We start from the raw sequence: 17,424 nt of genomic DNA, 5'->3' as shown, positions 1-17,424 counted from the left end.
TAGAAAAGTAAGCATGGCCTGCAGTTCTACCAAAAGGGTATTTAAACTTGCATTACATGCCATTCATGGTACAGTTGCATGATACTTCTCCTTGATTGCTACTACCAAGTTTATTTTAATGTTGTTGTAGTAATAACAATACATTACTACTACTACCACCACTACTACTACTACATTATATCCACAGTTTTGGATGAGGCAAAGCTCCCAAAGTACGTTACAATAAAAATAAGAATAGTAAATACAACATTTTATGAAACTATACTAACATATTATTTTTAAAAAACAAAGTTGACAGGTCTTGATTACTACCACTTGTGGCGGGAGCTGGCAACAGGCCATTTGGTCAGGAATCATTGTCCTCCCCAAGGTCCTGACAGGAGGAAGCTGGGACTCATCAGGCAGCAGCAGAAGGAGGTGAGTGGGAGGGAGACAGTTAGCTGCAACAGGGAGAGTAGGGAGAGACACAGAGTTTAACCTCAGGTCCCCTACCTCCTTGCAGAAACAGCTGCCTCCAAGAGGCTATAGTTTTGGGGAGACAGTTAACATCAGGGCTAGACCCCACTGAGACCTGTATATCATTTGCCTGATTTGCTGCAGCTGCCCAGGACACTGCCCAAACCAGCACACCTTACAGTGGTGCTGGTGAAGAGGAGGAAATAAGCCAAGCCTGCTGGAGATGGCAGGTGGTGACTCGCAAAGGGTGATACTAAAGGGGTTTACCTCTATGGATTGTATTTTCAGGGGGTAATGAGGATGCTCATCTCCTTTTAATTAGTTTATAATGCAGGGTTTTATGTGTGGCACTGACTGTTTAATTTTTCCTCGGGGGGGGGATTGTTGTGTTTTTTCCTAGGCCATTTCTAGGGGGAGAGGCTAAAGGTGTGAGGGTTGTGTGTTAGTGGAAAGTAATTTCATGCCCCCGGAGTCCAATCCACATGAAAATGTGCGCTTTTGAGTAGGAGACAGGGGGGAGTGGTGAGTTGTTATTCCCGGTGAGAGGTGGGATGTGAGCCATGTCTGTTTGAGTGTTTCCTAGGCTGATGCTCCCTGCTGCTAACCTCTGCTGTATTCCTGTGTTCTGGGTCAAAGAAGTATGTGTCTAGGCCAGGGACGGGAGAGGATGGGAATGGGACTGCCATCCCTGTGATGGTAGGTTAGGAGAGATATGGCAGTGGGTGAAGACATACAGGAGAGAGGAGGATGGTCAAAGACCTTGCCCCCTCTGTTTCACCTGTTGTGTTTCAGAATCTGGGGGTGCTGATTAGCCAATGCCCTAGAATCATAGAATTGTAGAGTTGGAAGGGGCCTATAAGGCCATTGAGTGCAACCCCCTGCTCAATGCAGGAATCCAAATTAAAGCATACCCAACAGGTGGCTGTCCAGCTGCCTCTTGAAGGCCTCCTGTGTTGGAAAACTCACCACCTCCCTAGGTAATTGGTTCCATTGTCGTACTGCTCTGTTAGGAAGTTTTTCCTAATGTTCTGTTGAAATCTGGTTTCCTGTAACTTGAACTCATTATTCCATGTCCTGCACTCCGGGATGATCAATCGATCGATCCTTCGATCGATCAAAGAGATCTTGGCCCTCCTCTGTGTGGGAACCTTTCAAGTACTTGAACAGTGCAATCATATCTCCCCTCAGTTTTCTCTTCTCAAGGCTAAACATGCCCCATTCTTTCCTCTGAACCCGTTCCAGTGTGTCTGCATCCTTCTTAGAGTGCGGTGTCCAGAACTGGACACAGTACTCAAGATGAGGCCTAACCAGTGCTGAATAGAGGAGAACCAATACTTCATGTGATTTGGAAACTATGCTTCTGTTAAAAAGGTAAAGGTGTCCCTGCACTTGTAGTGTGAGTCGTTTCCGACTCTTAGGGTGACGTCTTGCGATGTTTACTAGGCAGACAGTATATATGGGGTGGGATTGCCAGTTCCTTCCCCGGCCTTTCTTTACCACCCAGCTTATGCCGGGTACTCATTTTGACTGCTCAACTCTGCAAGGTGCAGACAATCTGCCCTCAGAAACATATGGAATCTGATGGATTCCTGAATGCTCTGGGGGATTTTCTGGCTGACATGACCGGCGCTCCTGTCAAGGCTCTTGTCACATGAGATGAGATGCACAGAGCCAGCAACATGATTGCTCCTGAGTGCCCTCTCTGTCACTGTGGAGCACAAGAGTTGCCTTGGTACTCTAGTGACTTGCATGTAATGAAACAGGAGGGTTGGTGGCTAGAGCACATGTGGCGTAAATCTCACTCTGAACCTGACTGAACACATGTGAGGGTGCATTACTGTGTCTATCACGTGGCAGTCATGGCAGCAAAGAAAGCTTATGTCTCCACCACCATTATGTCTGTAAGTAGGCATCCAGCCAAGCTTTGCTGAGTGGTGAATGGGCTTCTGCCATCTGGTCATGACAGTGTTGCTCTGACATGCTCGGCAGCTTGCTATAACAACTTTGCAAGGTACTTTAGGGACAAAGTTGCTCTGATTCAGACACAGTTAGAGCAGGTCCAATAGAGGCATCCAGAGTATTGTCTGATCATCTGTACTGGATCAGTTTATTGTAGCCTCAGTATGTGGACAACCTGTAGAAGCGTAGCCAACCACCTGCCGCCTTGACTCTTGCCCATCTTGGCTTCTAGCCATAAGGGGTTGACTGGGTGAGTCCAGGGAGTGATCAATGCTTCAGTGGAAGAGGAAGAAGTACCATTTGCCTTGAAAGAGGTGGCAGTGCACCCCCTCTCTAAGAAGACGTCCCTGGACCTAGAAGTGTTAAACAACTTGTCCCCTTTTTGGGCAAGGTGCTTGAGAGGGTGGTGGCAGTCCAACTTCAGACATGCTTATTATTATTATTATTATTATTATTATTATTATTATTATTATTATTATTATTATTATTATTATTATTATTATTATTATTATTATTATTATTATTATTACTATTACTATTACTATTACTATTACTATTATATCTCACCCTTCCTCCTGGCAGGAACCCAGGGCAGAAAACAAAATCACTAAAAACACTATAAAACATCATAAAAACAGACTTTAAAACACATTAAAACAAAACACCTTTAAAAACTAAAAAAAAAAAAAAGCTTTCAAGACATCTTTAAAAAAAGGTTAAAACTATGTGTGCCCCCTTGAGCTCCTTGGAGAAAAAGGTGTGATATAAATGCAATAAATAAATAAATGAATCCCCAACCCTATAAAAAATGGCAAATGCAAACTGAACACTTTGCAAAGACACTTGTTTGCTATATTACACTCCAGATTTTTTACAACAATCAAAGCATGGGGGTCTTTCTGTGTGTTTATTTTGTAGTGTCTCATCACCCCAGTGAATTCAATAGGACTTACTTTTGAGTAGACATGGTTTGGATTGTGCTGTAAGTCAGTTGGACTTTTGAGTGGACACAGGTTTGTGTTAATCTTTCTCTTTCTCTCCTCCTCAGCCCGCAATCCTATCTTTTGGCAATTTTTTTTTGTTTTTGGTGTAAAATGTTGCAGTTAAAGCTATTGGGGTGGGGGCTGCCACTTAGATATTGCTCTTTTCCAGAAAGATATGGGTATTGTTGAATACTATTCTTATTCATAAGGAACTAAGACTATTTCCTTGTTTGAAATCTGGAAAGTTTTTTAGCTGCTGCTACCTTTTAATATTATTTTAATGTTTCAATATGATTTAATGATTATGATGCTTGAACTATCTACTTTCCCTATTTGAAATGTTTTTTAGCTGCTACTATTTTTATGTCATTTTAATGTTTAAATGTTACTTATCTGTTATATGATTATGGTTGTTGAACTATTTATAACTACTGTAAAATAATTTGTGAGGGCAGGAACTCTGAAAGGCAGGTTAAAACATCTGTTCCATAAACACATCTTAAATCAAGGCTGTGGATTCAAAATAAATGTTCATATTGGTAATATATGTACATAAGCAACAGTTCTTGCCAAACCAATAGATTGCCAGGAGATAGGGGATGGGTAGGCATCTAGGGGGCCCAATCTACATGCAGTGTAGCAGGTCCAGGAAACCCTGTTGGCACCTCTGTGTAGTTCTCCTGTCCTCAGAAGTTTGGGCGGTGGTGGCCTGGGAGAGGGCATTCTCTGCGGTGACCCCTAAGTTATGGAACTCCCTCTCTACTGAGGTGTGTCTGGAATGTTCACTGTACAGCTTTCATCGTATACTGACAACACACCTCTTCATCCTGGCCTTTGACACTTGAAATATATATATATTTTAGGACCCTCTCTAGTTGTTAATGAAATTTGTTTTAAACTGTTTTTAATAATGTATTTTATATTGTTGTGACATGCCCTAGGACCGACTGGTGAAGGGTTGGTAATAAATGATGACAATGATTATTTATTTATTTATTTATCATTTAATTTCTATCCTGCCCTTCCTCCCAACAGAAACCCATGATGATGATGATGATGATGATGATGATGATAACAACAACAACAACTGTGGCTATCATGACAGCTGGGGAGCAATGGTAGTACTAGATGTAAAGATTGTTTTGTGGAGAAGGGAAGGGTTCAGCTATAGACCCTGTGGACTCTGAGGGCAGCTTTCAACTCGCTAGGGATGGGAGAAAAATGTGATTCAGTTTGCACTGAAAGCTGAATCTACGAAATTTGCACTTTTCTAAACAATATGAGAACCATTCACACAGCCATTCTTCGAAATGTGCACATATCTGAATTTTGTGATACAGTTCTCCAATGAAAGAACTTTTACAAAAATGCATTATATTAGGGGAAAGTGTGCATAAAAACAAATATATTAGTGATAAATAACATACAAAATGCATTATATCAGGAGAAATTGCTTGCAAAAATGTGAACTAATCAAAACTGCATACAAAATATGTATGTTAGGAGAAATTTGCACTAAGATGCTGGATTTTCATGAGGATTTTTTTTAAAAAAATCACAAATTGCTGCAGAGATACAGAGAACTGAATTTAAGATTAGAAACATGAATCATTGAGAGACCAAAACTGACAGATTCTTCCATCCCTACATCTCACTAAAGCTATTTTGTCTTAGTGCTTTTGAAGGACTGGTAAAGCAGGTGTGAGTGAGTTCAAAAACCTCATGCAACCACATTGACAAGCAGGAAGCCACTGAAAGAAAGTGTAAGGAAATGGATTAATATTCACCACATATGGATTCATCATCTTCAGTGGGGCAATTGGTGTTGAAATCACAGACCTGCAGGTTGCTGACACAGCCCTCATGTGGGCAAAGGATGGGGGAACCCTTCTCATATTGGGAAAGATGTGGAACTTCTTTGTCTAAAATAAAGAGAAAAAACCCCTGAGAATCACAGAACAATGCCTAGATTAAGAACTTGATTGGCCCATTATGAGCTCCTTTCCTTCCCTGGCCACATGATAACGATAAGAAGATGGTGAGACACAGTGAGTAATAAACAGAAGAGTGAGTTTTTGAAAACAGCATGAACAGATCAGTTACTATTATTTATTGTTTAAAAGACTGATATGCTGCCTTTCTACCACATCTAGGCCTCCAAGGATGAACACATTTAGAGACAAAGTTTAACGTTAACATATAAAAGGGTAACATGTTGCATGGTTAGGTTTTATTATTGTTTGAGATTTTTTAATGCTCTAATGTAATTTGTATGTTTTTATGTTGTACGTCGTCCAGAGTGGATGGATAACCAGCCAGATGGGCGACTAATAAATTTAATAAATAAATAAATATGGTTGTTGAAGTAACTAAGGTTGTATCCTGCCCTGGAACCTTTGGGTGAAGGGTGGGCAATATAATCAACAACAACAACAACAAAATATAAACTTTTAGTTTAGTGGCACTTACCCTTTGGAATTCCCTCTCCATAAATATTACCTTTTCAGTGCCTACTCTACCTTCTTCTTTCAACAAGCCTTTTAAGTAGAGATTTTATCCCAGTCTGCATCTGTGTTGGAATTGCTTTTTAATGTTTTAAACCTTTTTTAAAAGATGTTTTTAAAGCTTTTTAGAAAATATTTTTAAAGATGTTTTGTTTTAATATGTTTTAAAGTCTGTTTTTATGATGTTTAAGTGTTTTTAGTGCTTTTGTTTACCGACCTGGGCTTCTACTGGGAAGAAGGGGGGGATATAAATCAAATAAATAAAATTGCAGAAAGGAGTCGACCTGAATTTTAGGCATGGTTTTGGAGGGTTTGGCTCAAAAAGGCTATCGACAAATACATCCATAATAACACCAGACAGATCTAATATTCTCAAGCACAAAATACTAGAACATTTTATATTTTTGTTAGCCACTGCACCAAATGTTCACAGGACTAAAAATAATTTTAGTAGGCACTGAAAGCTCTGCCAGGAGTAATTAAACTGTGATAGCTGATTCACACATGCAAGAGATCACTTAATCTTATGGTTAAAGAGTGACCCTGAAGTTTGCAACAACTCTCACTCTGGTGCTACCAAGGAATGCAGAGTTAGAAAGCTGCAGACCTTTCCCCATTGTTTAAGGGCTGTCATGTAGCTTTCTGTTTCTCCATTGAAATTCATGTGTAGTGCTGGAAAACATTCTTTTGGATGGACAGCAAATTATTTAAGATTCAGAAGATAAGCAAGTCAGTCTTAGAAGTTCATTGCCTGGATAACATAGAGCTGACCTTTCCAGGGACTGGATTTACCACTGCTTTCCAGGATTAAGTTTGCTTGGGGGTGGCAGCTGGGTTATCAATAGGCAAAATTTATTGCCCTCTTTTTCAGTTCTCCCTTCATCCTGCCACTGTATTTCTTTATATTTGCATTACTCCAATTCAAAAGCATGTTGATAAATCATCCAATGTGGCTTAAATCACTCAGGCTCCCTTTCCATTTTATATATTTGTCACTAAATATTTCTCTGGCATAAGCTTTTTAAAGCATCTGACCCACTAGAAGAATAAATCCCTTACTTATGTTATTGCTATTTTTTTAAAAAAACAAATCAATAGGAAACGAGGTTCAGAAGGATAATAAAAATTAATTTACAAAATCTAATAAACAGAAATGTGTTTATGTTAAAACTATCAGTAAAACTATGTTTCTTGATCCTATATTTATTGAGAATTGCTGGTTTAAAATTTAAATATTGTTTTGAACCTAAAATGCAGTCTATGTGTGATTGAATGTATAAAAGGTATATGTATTTGCTTATATATTTACACTGTGTTTGTATCATTATGAGGTATGAACACTTTTATTTTTCACTCCTTTGGTACACTTGAAAAACTTTCCTTAAAACAGGATTCAAAAATTGGATTGGAACCCAAATGTATTTTTGCATAATATTTCTTTAAGAAAATGGTTTTTATTTTTTATTTTGTAAAGGAATGCTCAGGTTCATAAGCATGGCATTTATAGTTATTTACTCAGCTGACTGTTGCTGAGTTTCATGCTGGAAGCATTGCCTGTCCTGAGGTTTTCTTGCTCAGTGATTATGCAAAGCAAATCTCTTGACTTTCCAGAGCTGAATGGCTATATAGGACATACCATGAAAGCAGTTTCTGAGCTGCAAAGAGCCTAGTGCTAAAAGCCCAGATCTCTTTTCTTCACAGCTTGAATACAGCAAACTGATCTCAAAGGGCCTTTCCATTTGTCCAATTGAACCAATCAACACTTTCCACTTCACCCTGCAAAAAATCAAAGGAGGCGTCATGATTAAATAATCGTTCATGTTTATATAGCACTTTCAAAGAAATTCATATGCATCAGCGGTAGGCAAAAGGTAGATTGGGACCTATGGGTAGGTCTCTGAGTGACAAGCTATAGATCAGGGATTTCCCAAACTGTTGCCCATGGTCCACAAGTTTCATTCAGGTGGCATATCTGTAGATTTGTGGTGGAAGACTGGAGATGGCATAATATCCATTGCATTAAATATTCATATTGATTTTTAACTGTATTTTAAATTCTTATTTTATTGTATTACAATGTGAATTCTATGGGATACAGTAAATACAATATATAAGAAATAAAAGAAGCAATAAAAATACAGTTAAAAATCATACAACATCTACCATATTATTTATTTATTTATTTGTTTGTTTCATTTTTAAACCACCCATAGCGAATAGCTCTCTGGGCGGTGTACAAAAGGATTAAAATACAAAATATCATAATAAAAACAGCCGAACAATAATAAACACAAACAGAAACCACAGAAATATAAAAGTAAACACATTTAAATGCCTGGGAGCATTTTATCTCATTACATATCTCATTACAATTGCTACAACAGGCAGACTACCCTCAGCAATTTTTAAGTGGTCAGTGGGGAAAAAATCTTTGGGAACTACTGTTGTAGATCACCAAAGATCTCTGACAAAAAGTTGTTTAAATAATAGCAACAACTTCCCCCCCCCCAAACTCAGGCTGCTGAAACAATGAAAGTTTGGGGGAAACCAGGAATAGATTCTTGTGTGAAAGGACTGTGAGCTCAGTTCTGGTACTGAAAACAAATCCTTGGATCAAGATATGCTCAGACATGCCATGTTCTAATTCTAAGTTTATTAGTATACTAGACTAATTAGAGTCCCGTCGGTAACTGTTTTAAATATTTTGCTTAACTAAATATAACAGTACCTATCAGGAGAAAAGACATCAAAGCAATCATTAAGTAAAACGTAGGAGTTTTCATAAAAATAATAATGGTTCAGTTTTTTCCCTCTGATGAGAAAGAAAGCACTGCTACAAATTTAAAGATATTGTGCAGAAGACTAGATTTATTTCTAGGGAAAAGTTTAACAGGAGTGCTAGCAGCTTATTATCCCACTGGTTTCATTATCTTCAAATCAGACATTTTATTACCTGGGAACAGGAACTGATAGTTCAGTTCAGGTAGTTAATACCATATGAGGCACTTTGAGCATCAGTCACTGAGATGGCAAGAGACTTTACTCTCAAATATATAAGATTATGCTGCTGTTTAAAAATACTTGAAATTTGTAAAAAAAAGGTTTTTAGTCAACATGCTGCCCTCCAGATGTTGTTGGACTCCAACTCCCATCAGCCCAGCCAGTGTGGACTTTGGCTAGGCATGATGGGAATCATAGTCCAACATCTGGGTGGCTCCACAGTGGCAACCTAGAGATATTGGAATCTGTATCTCCAGTAGAATGCCAGAGAAAATTCATGAGGTAACCTACGTGGAGAGTGTCCAGCTGCCTTGAAGGCAAGACCAGCCTGCAATGCCCCTGCTTACATCTGCCACAACATCTCAATTGATATTAGCTCCTGAGTGAGAGCTGAGAGGAACTCGGAGACATTAAAACCTAAGACTGCAATCTAAGACACACTCACCTGGGACTAAGTCCCATTGAAACCAATGGAGCTTACTTCTGAGTAGACATGTATTGGATTGCAGCCTTAATTAATCATATCTATGAACTTTGGTGGATCTACGGACTGACTTTGAATATTGCCCTAACTCCCTAGTCACCAGTCAATGAACTCAGTCTGTTTTTCCCTTATCTCTCCTTAGTTAAAGCTTGCAGAATGAAAGTGCAGTCTGCCATGCAGAGGGAAAGTTCCTTGGGTTGTTTTAATACATGTTTAAACCATAGTTTCCAAATTAAGATGTTTTATTAAGATAAGAGATGGAGATATAAGGGAGAAAACAGATAGGTACCATAAAAAGAAACAAACAGTTCACTCTCTAAGTAGCCTACACAAGATAATCTTAAAGAAAAGTCCCAAACCTACTTGTCACCCATGATGTCTAGCAGATGACAAGTGGATTACAAATTTTCGTACGGAGTAAGACCCAGATTTATCCCTGAACAACCATTGAAGGGAGTTGATGGAGGGGAGGGCAGGGAGGCAGAAGCGGAGGATCATCCAATTAGATATGGCCACTGCATGTCCAACACATACACAGGAGAAGATGGGTCATTAACACTTCCCAACAACCCACATAAGTAGAAGGTGTAAACTGGGAGACACTTCCTATTTATTCTTGGTAGACAGGATCCATTAGGGAAAACATTCTAGCCTATGATCCTGGAAGATGCTTCAGACAATATTTTATTTTTAAGCCTTTCTCTACAACCAGGTCCTTTACTTTAAGAGAGACTTATACAAAATTATGTATAGATAGTATATGCAGCCCCACAGACTAAAAAAATATATATCCAGATTTGGATCTTTAACTGCTGCAAAGGTAATAAGAACAATGCTGACTTATGCATGCTTTATGGTCCTGCCATGAATGGAAATGGACTGCCTTCAAGTTGATTCCGACTTATGGGCCCCCTATGAATAGGGTTTTCATGGTAAGCGGTATTCAGAGGGGATTTACCATTGCCTTCCTCTGAGGCTGAGAGGCAGTGACTGGCCCAAGGTCACCCAGTGAGCTTCATGGCTGTGTGGGGATTCGAACCCTGGTCTACCAGGTCATAGTCCAACACCTTAACCACTATTTCAGAGTTATTGGGTACAGGACTCTGAAACAATTATTCAACTAACTGCAGATCCTTTGATGCATTACCTATGATATTAGGTTTTAGGGAAAGTAAAGTCTGGAGGGTAGGTGGAAAGCTGACTGTGAATGTATTAGTTGCAGCTAAATCTGCATCAGTATCTACAACTAAGGACTGGTTATCAAAGACACTGGAAAGCATGTTTTAAAAATTATTATTATTTTACATTAATATTTATTTATTTATTTAAAAAAATTATATCCCGCTCTATTTTCAAAGAACTCAAGGCGGCAAACAAAGCAATATCCCGCCTTTCCTCCCAGAAGGAATCCAGGGCAGCAAACAAAACACTAAAAACACTAAAACATCTTAAAAACAGACTTTAAAATATATTAAAACAAAACATCTTTAAAATATATTAAAACAGCTTTTAAAAAAGCTTTAAAACCAAAGAGCAATTAAATAATTGCTTTAAATATTAAATGGGACCTGATGTAGCCTTAGTTAACGTACGCCAGCGCTTGAAAGACATTGATTATCAACAACAGTTAGTGTTAATTAAAAATCAAAGACACAACTCCGAATTCTTTATCCCAATGCCATATTTATTGAATTTAGAAATTCCTAAATATCGCAACGCCTTTTCTCGGATCCAAATGGATATTTTACCTTCAGCTGTTATGGATGGTAGATTATCCAAAACACCGTACAAAGATCGACTATGTCTTTGTGGGGAAGATGCGGTGGAGAACAACATACATGTACTCCTTTATTGTCCTCTTTATAGGACTTTAAGGCAACAATTAATTATCCCTCTGCTGTCTCCCTTCCCACGCGAATCTGAATATTTTTGGCTGGAACATCTTTTAGGTGATACGTCTTCAAAAATAACTGTCTAAATAGCAAAGTTTAGTGTTGCTGCACAAAAGCTAAGATGTAACATTCTAAAAAATTCTCTTAATTGAGATTAGTTGGATTCCATCTTGATGAACGTTACCAAGTAATTATAACTTATGTCTGAGTTGTAAAACCTCAATTACGATAAATTTTATAAATTTTAAAATTTGCCATTTTATACTTATTTTATATTCATTTTAATCTAAAATACATTCACTGTACTAAAATTGTCATTCAATATTTATTGGATTGTATTGTCTGTTTTATTATGTTCCTATGCTGACCAAGTGGTCGAATAAACTGATTGAATTGAATGATTGGTTTATGAGGGACAGCTTCGTAAGGGACAATTATTTACCCAATAAAAATGATACAAGTAGAAATCTTGAAACAATGTATTAAGGGTGCAATCCAACTCATCTTTGCACTGGCCCAGTGTGAGTTGGATGCTGTGGATCTCCAGCTGAGCCAGGCTCCACTGGCAGCAGCCCTCTGCCACAGCTGGGCAATGGCGCCACCAGGGGCCTGCCAGTGATGGCCAGCTGGGCGTATGGAGGGCTGGCAGAAGCCCCCAAAACAGGGTATTTCAGGGGTGTGGTGGTGGGACCTTATAAGAGATCTTCCTCATGTTCAGAACCCTCTCCCCAAAAGGCCAGCGCAGGAAAATATTTTTAAATATTCTCCCTTTTGAAGGCAGTCTATTTCCATTTTCATGCCCTATGGGGAGCACTTACTCCCCCAGGAGCCTGTTTGTTGGAGCCAGCACTTCCTGGTTGGCTCGTGCAGGTGGCTCCCAACAAAGCTGGTGTTCAGCTAGGCCAGCATCTCCCAAGCAGGAGGAGGATCCCGTGGAGTTTTCTGTTGCCCCCCCTCCACCCGCTTCCTGGCATTTGGATTGCTCTGCCCATCAGTCACTTGTTTGGGCAAGCAGAAGGTCTTGGTCGCTGGGAAGAATGGACAGTTATTACAGATTTTTCTTTTCTTGAAAAGGTGATCATTCCTGTCTTACTGAGCAGCATTACAATGTACAAAGATTAGTTGTCATATAACCTTTGCTGTTGTTCTATTCACTAAAGGTAATTATTCCAGCAGAGGATTCAATGAACAGAAAGGAGAGGAATGGGATTTTCAAAAATTCCTCCTTTCTCCTGCAGTCCCCCACACCATATCTCAGGATGTTCTAGCGAGTCCCTATCACTCTGGAGCAGATTTGGGGAGGAGGCACAGGGATCTGCACAAGGAAAGGGGAATACACAAAATTTGCTTTCCCCTTATTTTGTTCATCGAACCTTCTATTGGATCAAAGAGCTTGCTGGGAACAAAAGGACAGCAATGGATAAAAATGTATTGATTTACGTAATACGTTTGCAAATTTATACTTATCTCATTGTATTTATATCATACTCTGCTACTCGTGTTTTAGTAAAATAAAGATTTAAAACATGCGAATTATCTAAGATCTAAGACTCGTGATATATTTGTGATGTTGCCCTCTGCTTTTTACTTTGCCCAACTTTTTACACTTTAAACATCACATATGTAATGCAGTTTTTTATTTTTGGTCAAAGACCAGCAAAATCATTACATACATATATTAGATCTTCCATTACTGAAATGCCAAACCCCTTTTTGCTTTTGCGCATTGTCCAGCCCACCAGCTCTGATTAATCATTGTATCACTTGTGTCACAGCAACCAGAAACCTGTAGCACTGAGTCACTCTGTATTATCGGCAATGTAAATTGTAGCACAGCATCCAAACAGCCTTCAAAATTTAATCATGAGTACATTATGCCTGATGTACTATCATAGCACTACATCTAGCCTGTCCTGGCAACATTTAGTAATGCATTTTTCTCTATAACGTGATATTTATAGCACAATGTTCAGAATGTGACAGCAGCTTTGCATTTACACACACATACACACACACACACGTGTGTGTGTGTGTGTGTAGTATATGTGTGTATATACAAAGGCTCCTTCTATGCTTGGTCCAAACAGGAACTTTTTGCAGCCAATTTAATTTCGTTAATGGACAAAAAACTAAGTCCTTTGTATACACAGTAGAAGATGGATTGTTGTGGCAGTAATTCAGATAAACCCAGTCTGGCATTACCTTTACTATTGATTTTATGTCAAGAGAACACATCTTGTTAAATTGGCTAATATGACTCTACTTCTAAACTGAGACATTTAAACAGCTATATAAAGCTCAAAAGATCTATAGGGCAATGTGCATGTGAAGAAAAAGAGTTTGGCACAGTAAACAAAGTTCAAATAGATGCAAGATTAGATTGGCAGATTAAGGGTATTATGGCGCAGCAGCCTGATCCATATTGCACAAAAAAAATGAACATGTTTCTCAAGCTGTGTACACAGTTACACCATACATTTTAAAGCACATTTCCCCCTCCCTTCCCAAAGAATCATGGGAACTGTAGTTTGTTAAGGCTATTGGGAATTGTAGCTCTATGAGGGGTAACAACTGTTCATAGGATTCTGGGGGCGGAGATGTACTTTAAATGTGTGGGGTGTATGCAGCATCAGTATAACTGATACAAGAGATTCCAAGATGTGTGGTGAGAATGCAACTTGGTTGTTCTGCTATTCTTCATGGTCTGTTTAATAACATCAGGAGTCTTGCATGCTTTCTCTGTCTCCTATAATTTATCAAAAAGTGTAATGTTAGCTAAACCCAGGGCCTTTACCTTTTTCAGTAGCAATAGCTACTCAGTTTGAAGTGATTAACAGTTGGTATAGCACAGTGGGGAGGAGAGCCTGGCTGGGAGTCCAGAATTTGTGAGTTTGAATCCCTGCTCGTGTCTCCTGGGTGTCAAGGGCCAGCTAAAGATCACCCCCCCCCAGTGAGTAGCTCAGGGGTTATGTGCCCTGCCACCTGTGCAGTCATGGGCAAGCTGCATAGTCCCAAGGAACCCAGTTGCCCCCCCAGCTAGCAGTTGCGGACAAGGAAGGGGCTGGCTTGTGCAGTTGTGGCAAGCTGAGTAAGCCCTAGGCAGCTGGGAAGGGTTAGCCTCAGAGGGAGACAATGGTTACTGTGTGAACTACTGTGATGGGTCACACTGTCATGAGTCATTATGACTGCTTTGCATGCCTGTCAAACTGTCAAAAAGGCAACCAGCCCGATTCAACATGGGGAGCTTCAGTGGGACTCCCTAAGCCATGTAAGGTGGCTGCCTTTTGTGCCCTGAATTTGGAACATGTGCGAGCATTCTAAACCCAGGCTGTTAAAACCAGCCACTAGGTTTTAGAGCCTCCACAAGCCCTAGCTGACACCCATGGAGAGTTCTCTTCCTAGGTGTATACCCATGTATTTGTCAGAATACATAATCCAGGCAACTTTCTGACAAATGCTGTAATGGACTGTGTTTTTTTGCAGGAATCCAGATTCAGGTTAGAAGACCATCATTCTAAGAAAACCTATTTGTATGCATATATTCAAAAGAATCACTAATGAGCCATCCATGGTTGTAAAATACTATGCTAAACCTGTTCCAGAATTATTTAACCCCCTCTCCAGAAATCTGGTACCTGGGATGATGATGAGCACATGAAATCTGGAAAAAAGGCCCGTCAGGTTGACGGCATTCTTTATAGTATATTATTTCACTACTAGTAAGCATAATATAGAAAGTTATCTAATATTTCTGAAGATCTGAGTGGTTTTGACTTTCAGAAAAGATAAAACCTTTTAAAACTAAAATTGCTGATGAACCCAGGGTTTTTTTGGCTGGATTTATTTATTTTATTATTATTTTATTTATTTAACTTGTATACCGTTTTATATTTGGGATTTGGATTTAGGAGCATCTGGTGATTTGGTCCCATTTCAATACAAGAATGAAAAGAATAGGGAGCATCCCCTGAGGCCAGTGATCTCTCTCATGTGCCCAATAGGAAATAACATTCTTCAGCTCAGATAACTGGCTGTGTAATTAATCCAGTTTCCCCAGATGAATTATGCGTCAGACTTCAGGAAGCTTACTCATCCTTAGTTAGGATTAAAGCTCTAATGTGAAGACTCTGTATAAATGATTTCATGGAAAGTGCTGGTTGGGATTTAATATACGTTTCACACTGAGGATAGATGCTAAATTCATATTTGTAAGAGTTTCTTCCCTAATATTTTGTATGTATGTTTACAGTCTCATTATAACATACATATTTATATATATTTGTAATATATAAATAGAATAAAATTGCTTTTCTAAAAAGTGAGGCTGAGTAGCAGCTGGTGTGGTGGTGAAGGTGGGCGGCACTGTGCATCTTGCTTCAGGACACAGAGTGTTGCTGCCGCTTACCAAAGGGAGAGAGGTGAGGTGTGGGGAGCTCAGTGTAGTGGGAGCATGGCAGGGACACAGCTGCAGGAGCATCAGGTTGGCTCTGCCATCATGCCCACATTGTGCTGAGCTCCCCACACCTTGTCCCTCCTCCTCATGGTGGCAGTGACGCTTGGTTTCCAGAAGCCAGGTGCACAACGCTGCAACTTGCCATCTCACCAACTGCTGCAGCTTAGGAAGAAGTCTTACCAGGCATGCCGCTCATGTCCTTCTTGCAGATGGATGGCTACACTCTGATTAATGTCCACATATCGCATTTCAGCAGAGAGTCCTCCTAGAGAGATCCCCTGCAAATGCACTGACAGCTCCAACAGACAGGAACTGGAGCTCCAAGGCAGGAATGGGCTGTTGAGGCTAAATTTGCACCTGCCTGAAATCTTGCTGGTGTTCAAGAGAAGAATATCGCCTAAAGGAAAAAAGGAGGGAGTTAGGAGCAATAATAGCCATAATTATAATGATGAAAGAAAGAGTGGATGAAAGCCGGAGGAAAGCAAGAAGAAAGCATATAGAGAAAAAGTAATGATAACCAGGGAGAGGAGTCTCATTTTTTTAAAAGAATAATGATGAGAAATGGAGGGAAAAATAAATGAGACTTTCTACCTGCTTATTGTTATTCATTATGTTACGTGTGCATCAGATTGTGACCTTAGTCACAATGAATTTCCTTAAATCAGGAAATGAACTGTTTGAGCATTCTGCTATCAACTAGAATAAAGGAAAAGTGAAACAGTACACCTGGCAATGCTCACTTTTCTGTTCATCCTGTGTACAAGTAGATTTAAACTAAATAGAAATAATGAAACAAAACCACATGGAAAAAGAAACCCTATAGGAACTAAAAGTTTACAAAACCTAGAAGATGTCATCATCAGAATTTAAAACAACCAGCTCAAGTATACAGCACATAACCCACTGTTTTGGGTTCATTCAGAAGGGGTGCCTTCTGGGCCAAATATTGACAAGGAGGGGTGAGGAAAGAATGGCTATTTCCTCAGGCAACTGTCTGCTCTTCCACAGAAGAAAACTGAGTTATCTTGGTTCAACAACAACTACCAATTAAATGAGACCAATCCAAACCCAGGGTAGCCACCAGGAGCTTGTAGCATGAGGCCTTTTTCCACGTAATGGTTTAGATAATGAGATGCTCTGCAAATCATCCCTATGTGTAAAATGAACCATGGAGAAAGTTTAATATATCCCTGAGAAAAACCCATATATGCAAAAACCCAAGAGCTGCTTGGATTCATCCATGTTATGATTTTAAATATGGGATGATTTAAACTGTAATGTGGGAAGAGGAGTGAGTGGCAACAGGACCAGCCCAAGCCCAAAGATTACAAGGAAATCAAATACTACAGGGCCCAAAGGGTGCCCCAATGACTAATAGAGGATGATCTAAGGGCAGCCAACCTACATTAAACTTAAAAAAACTCCACTTACCAATGATAAGAATCTATGGGGCAACACACTCATCCCTTGAGATCTCCACAGATGCTAGCAAACCTCGAGAGCTGAGCATGACAGAGTGAGCTACCCATTCACCTTTTCTGCCCAGAGTTCTCTGTGTTCTGCCGAGGGACTCACTCTGCATTTAAGGACCAACATGTCATGAGAGACTCCCTATACTCCTCCCACAAGTCCTCTGGCACATGCCAAGGACTTGGGGAAGGAACAGTGACAAGCCAGTGGTAACAGAGCTAAG

General features: G+C 39.6%; 1 protein-coding gene across 6 annotated transcripts in view; it reads right to left on the bottom strand.

The window, feature by feature from the left end:
• Window positions 1-17,424, bottom strand: part of LTK (leukocyte receptor tyrosine kinase) — a 181,634-nt gene that overhangs the window by 95,441 nt on the left and 68,769 nt on the right. For all 6 annotated transcript variants that reach the window (XM_061611381.1, XM_061611376.1, XM_061611377.1 and 3 more), the window contains exons 3-5: window positions 15,912-16,128; window positions 7,539-7,678; window positions 5,186-5,320 (exon numbers count right to left, since the gene is read on the bottom strand). In XM_061611381.1, the coding sequence (XP_061467365.1) occupies window positions 5,186-5,320; window positions 7,539-7,678; window positions 15,912-16,128 (492 nt within the window). The remainder of the gene's footprint in view (window positions 1-5,185; window positions 5,321-7,538; window positions 7,679-15,911; window positions 16,129-17,424) is intronic.

This window comes from Rhineura floridana, chromosome 2 (assembly GCF_030035675.1).
Source record: "Rhineura floridana isolate rRhiFlo1 chromosome 2, rRhiFlo1.hap2, whole genome shotgun sequence".
NCBI lineage: Eukaryota > Metazoa > Chordata > Lepidosauria > Squamata > Rhineuridae > Rhineura > Rhineura floridana.
Note: the sequence above shows the minus strand (reverse complement) of the source record. Positions and strands in the feature narration are given on the sequence as shown.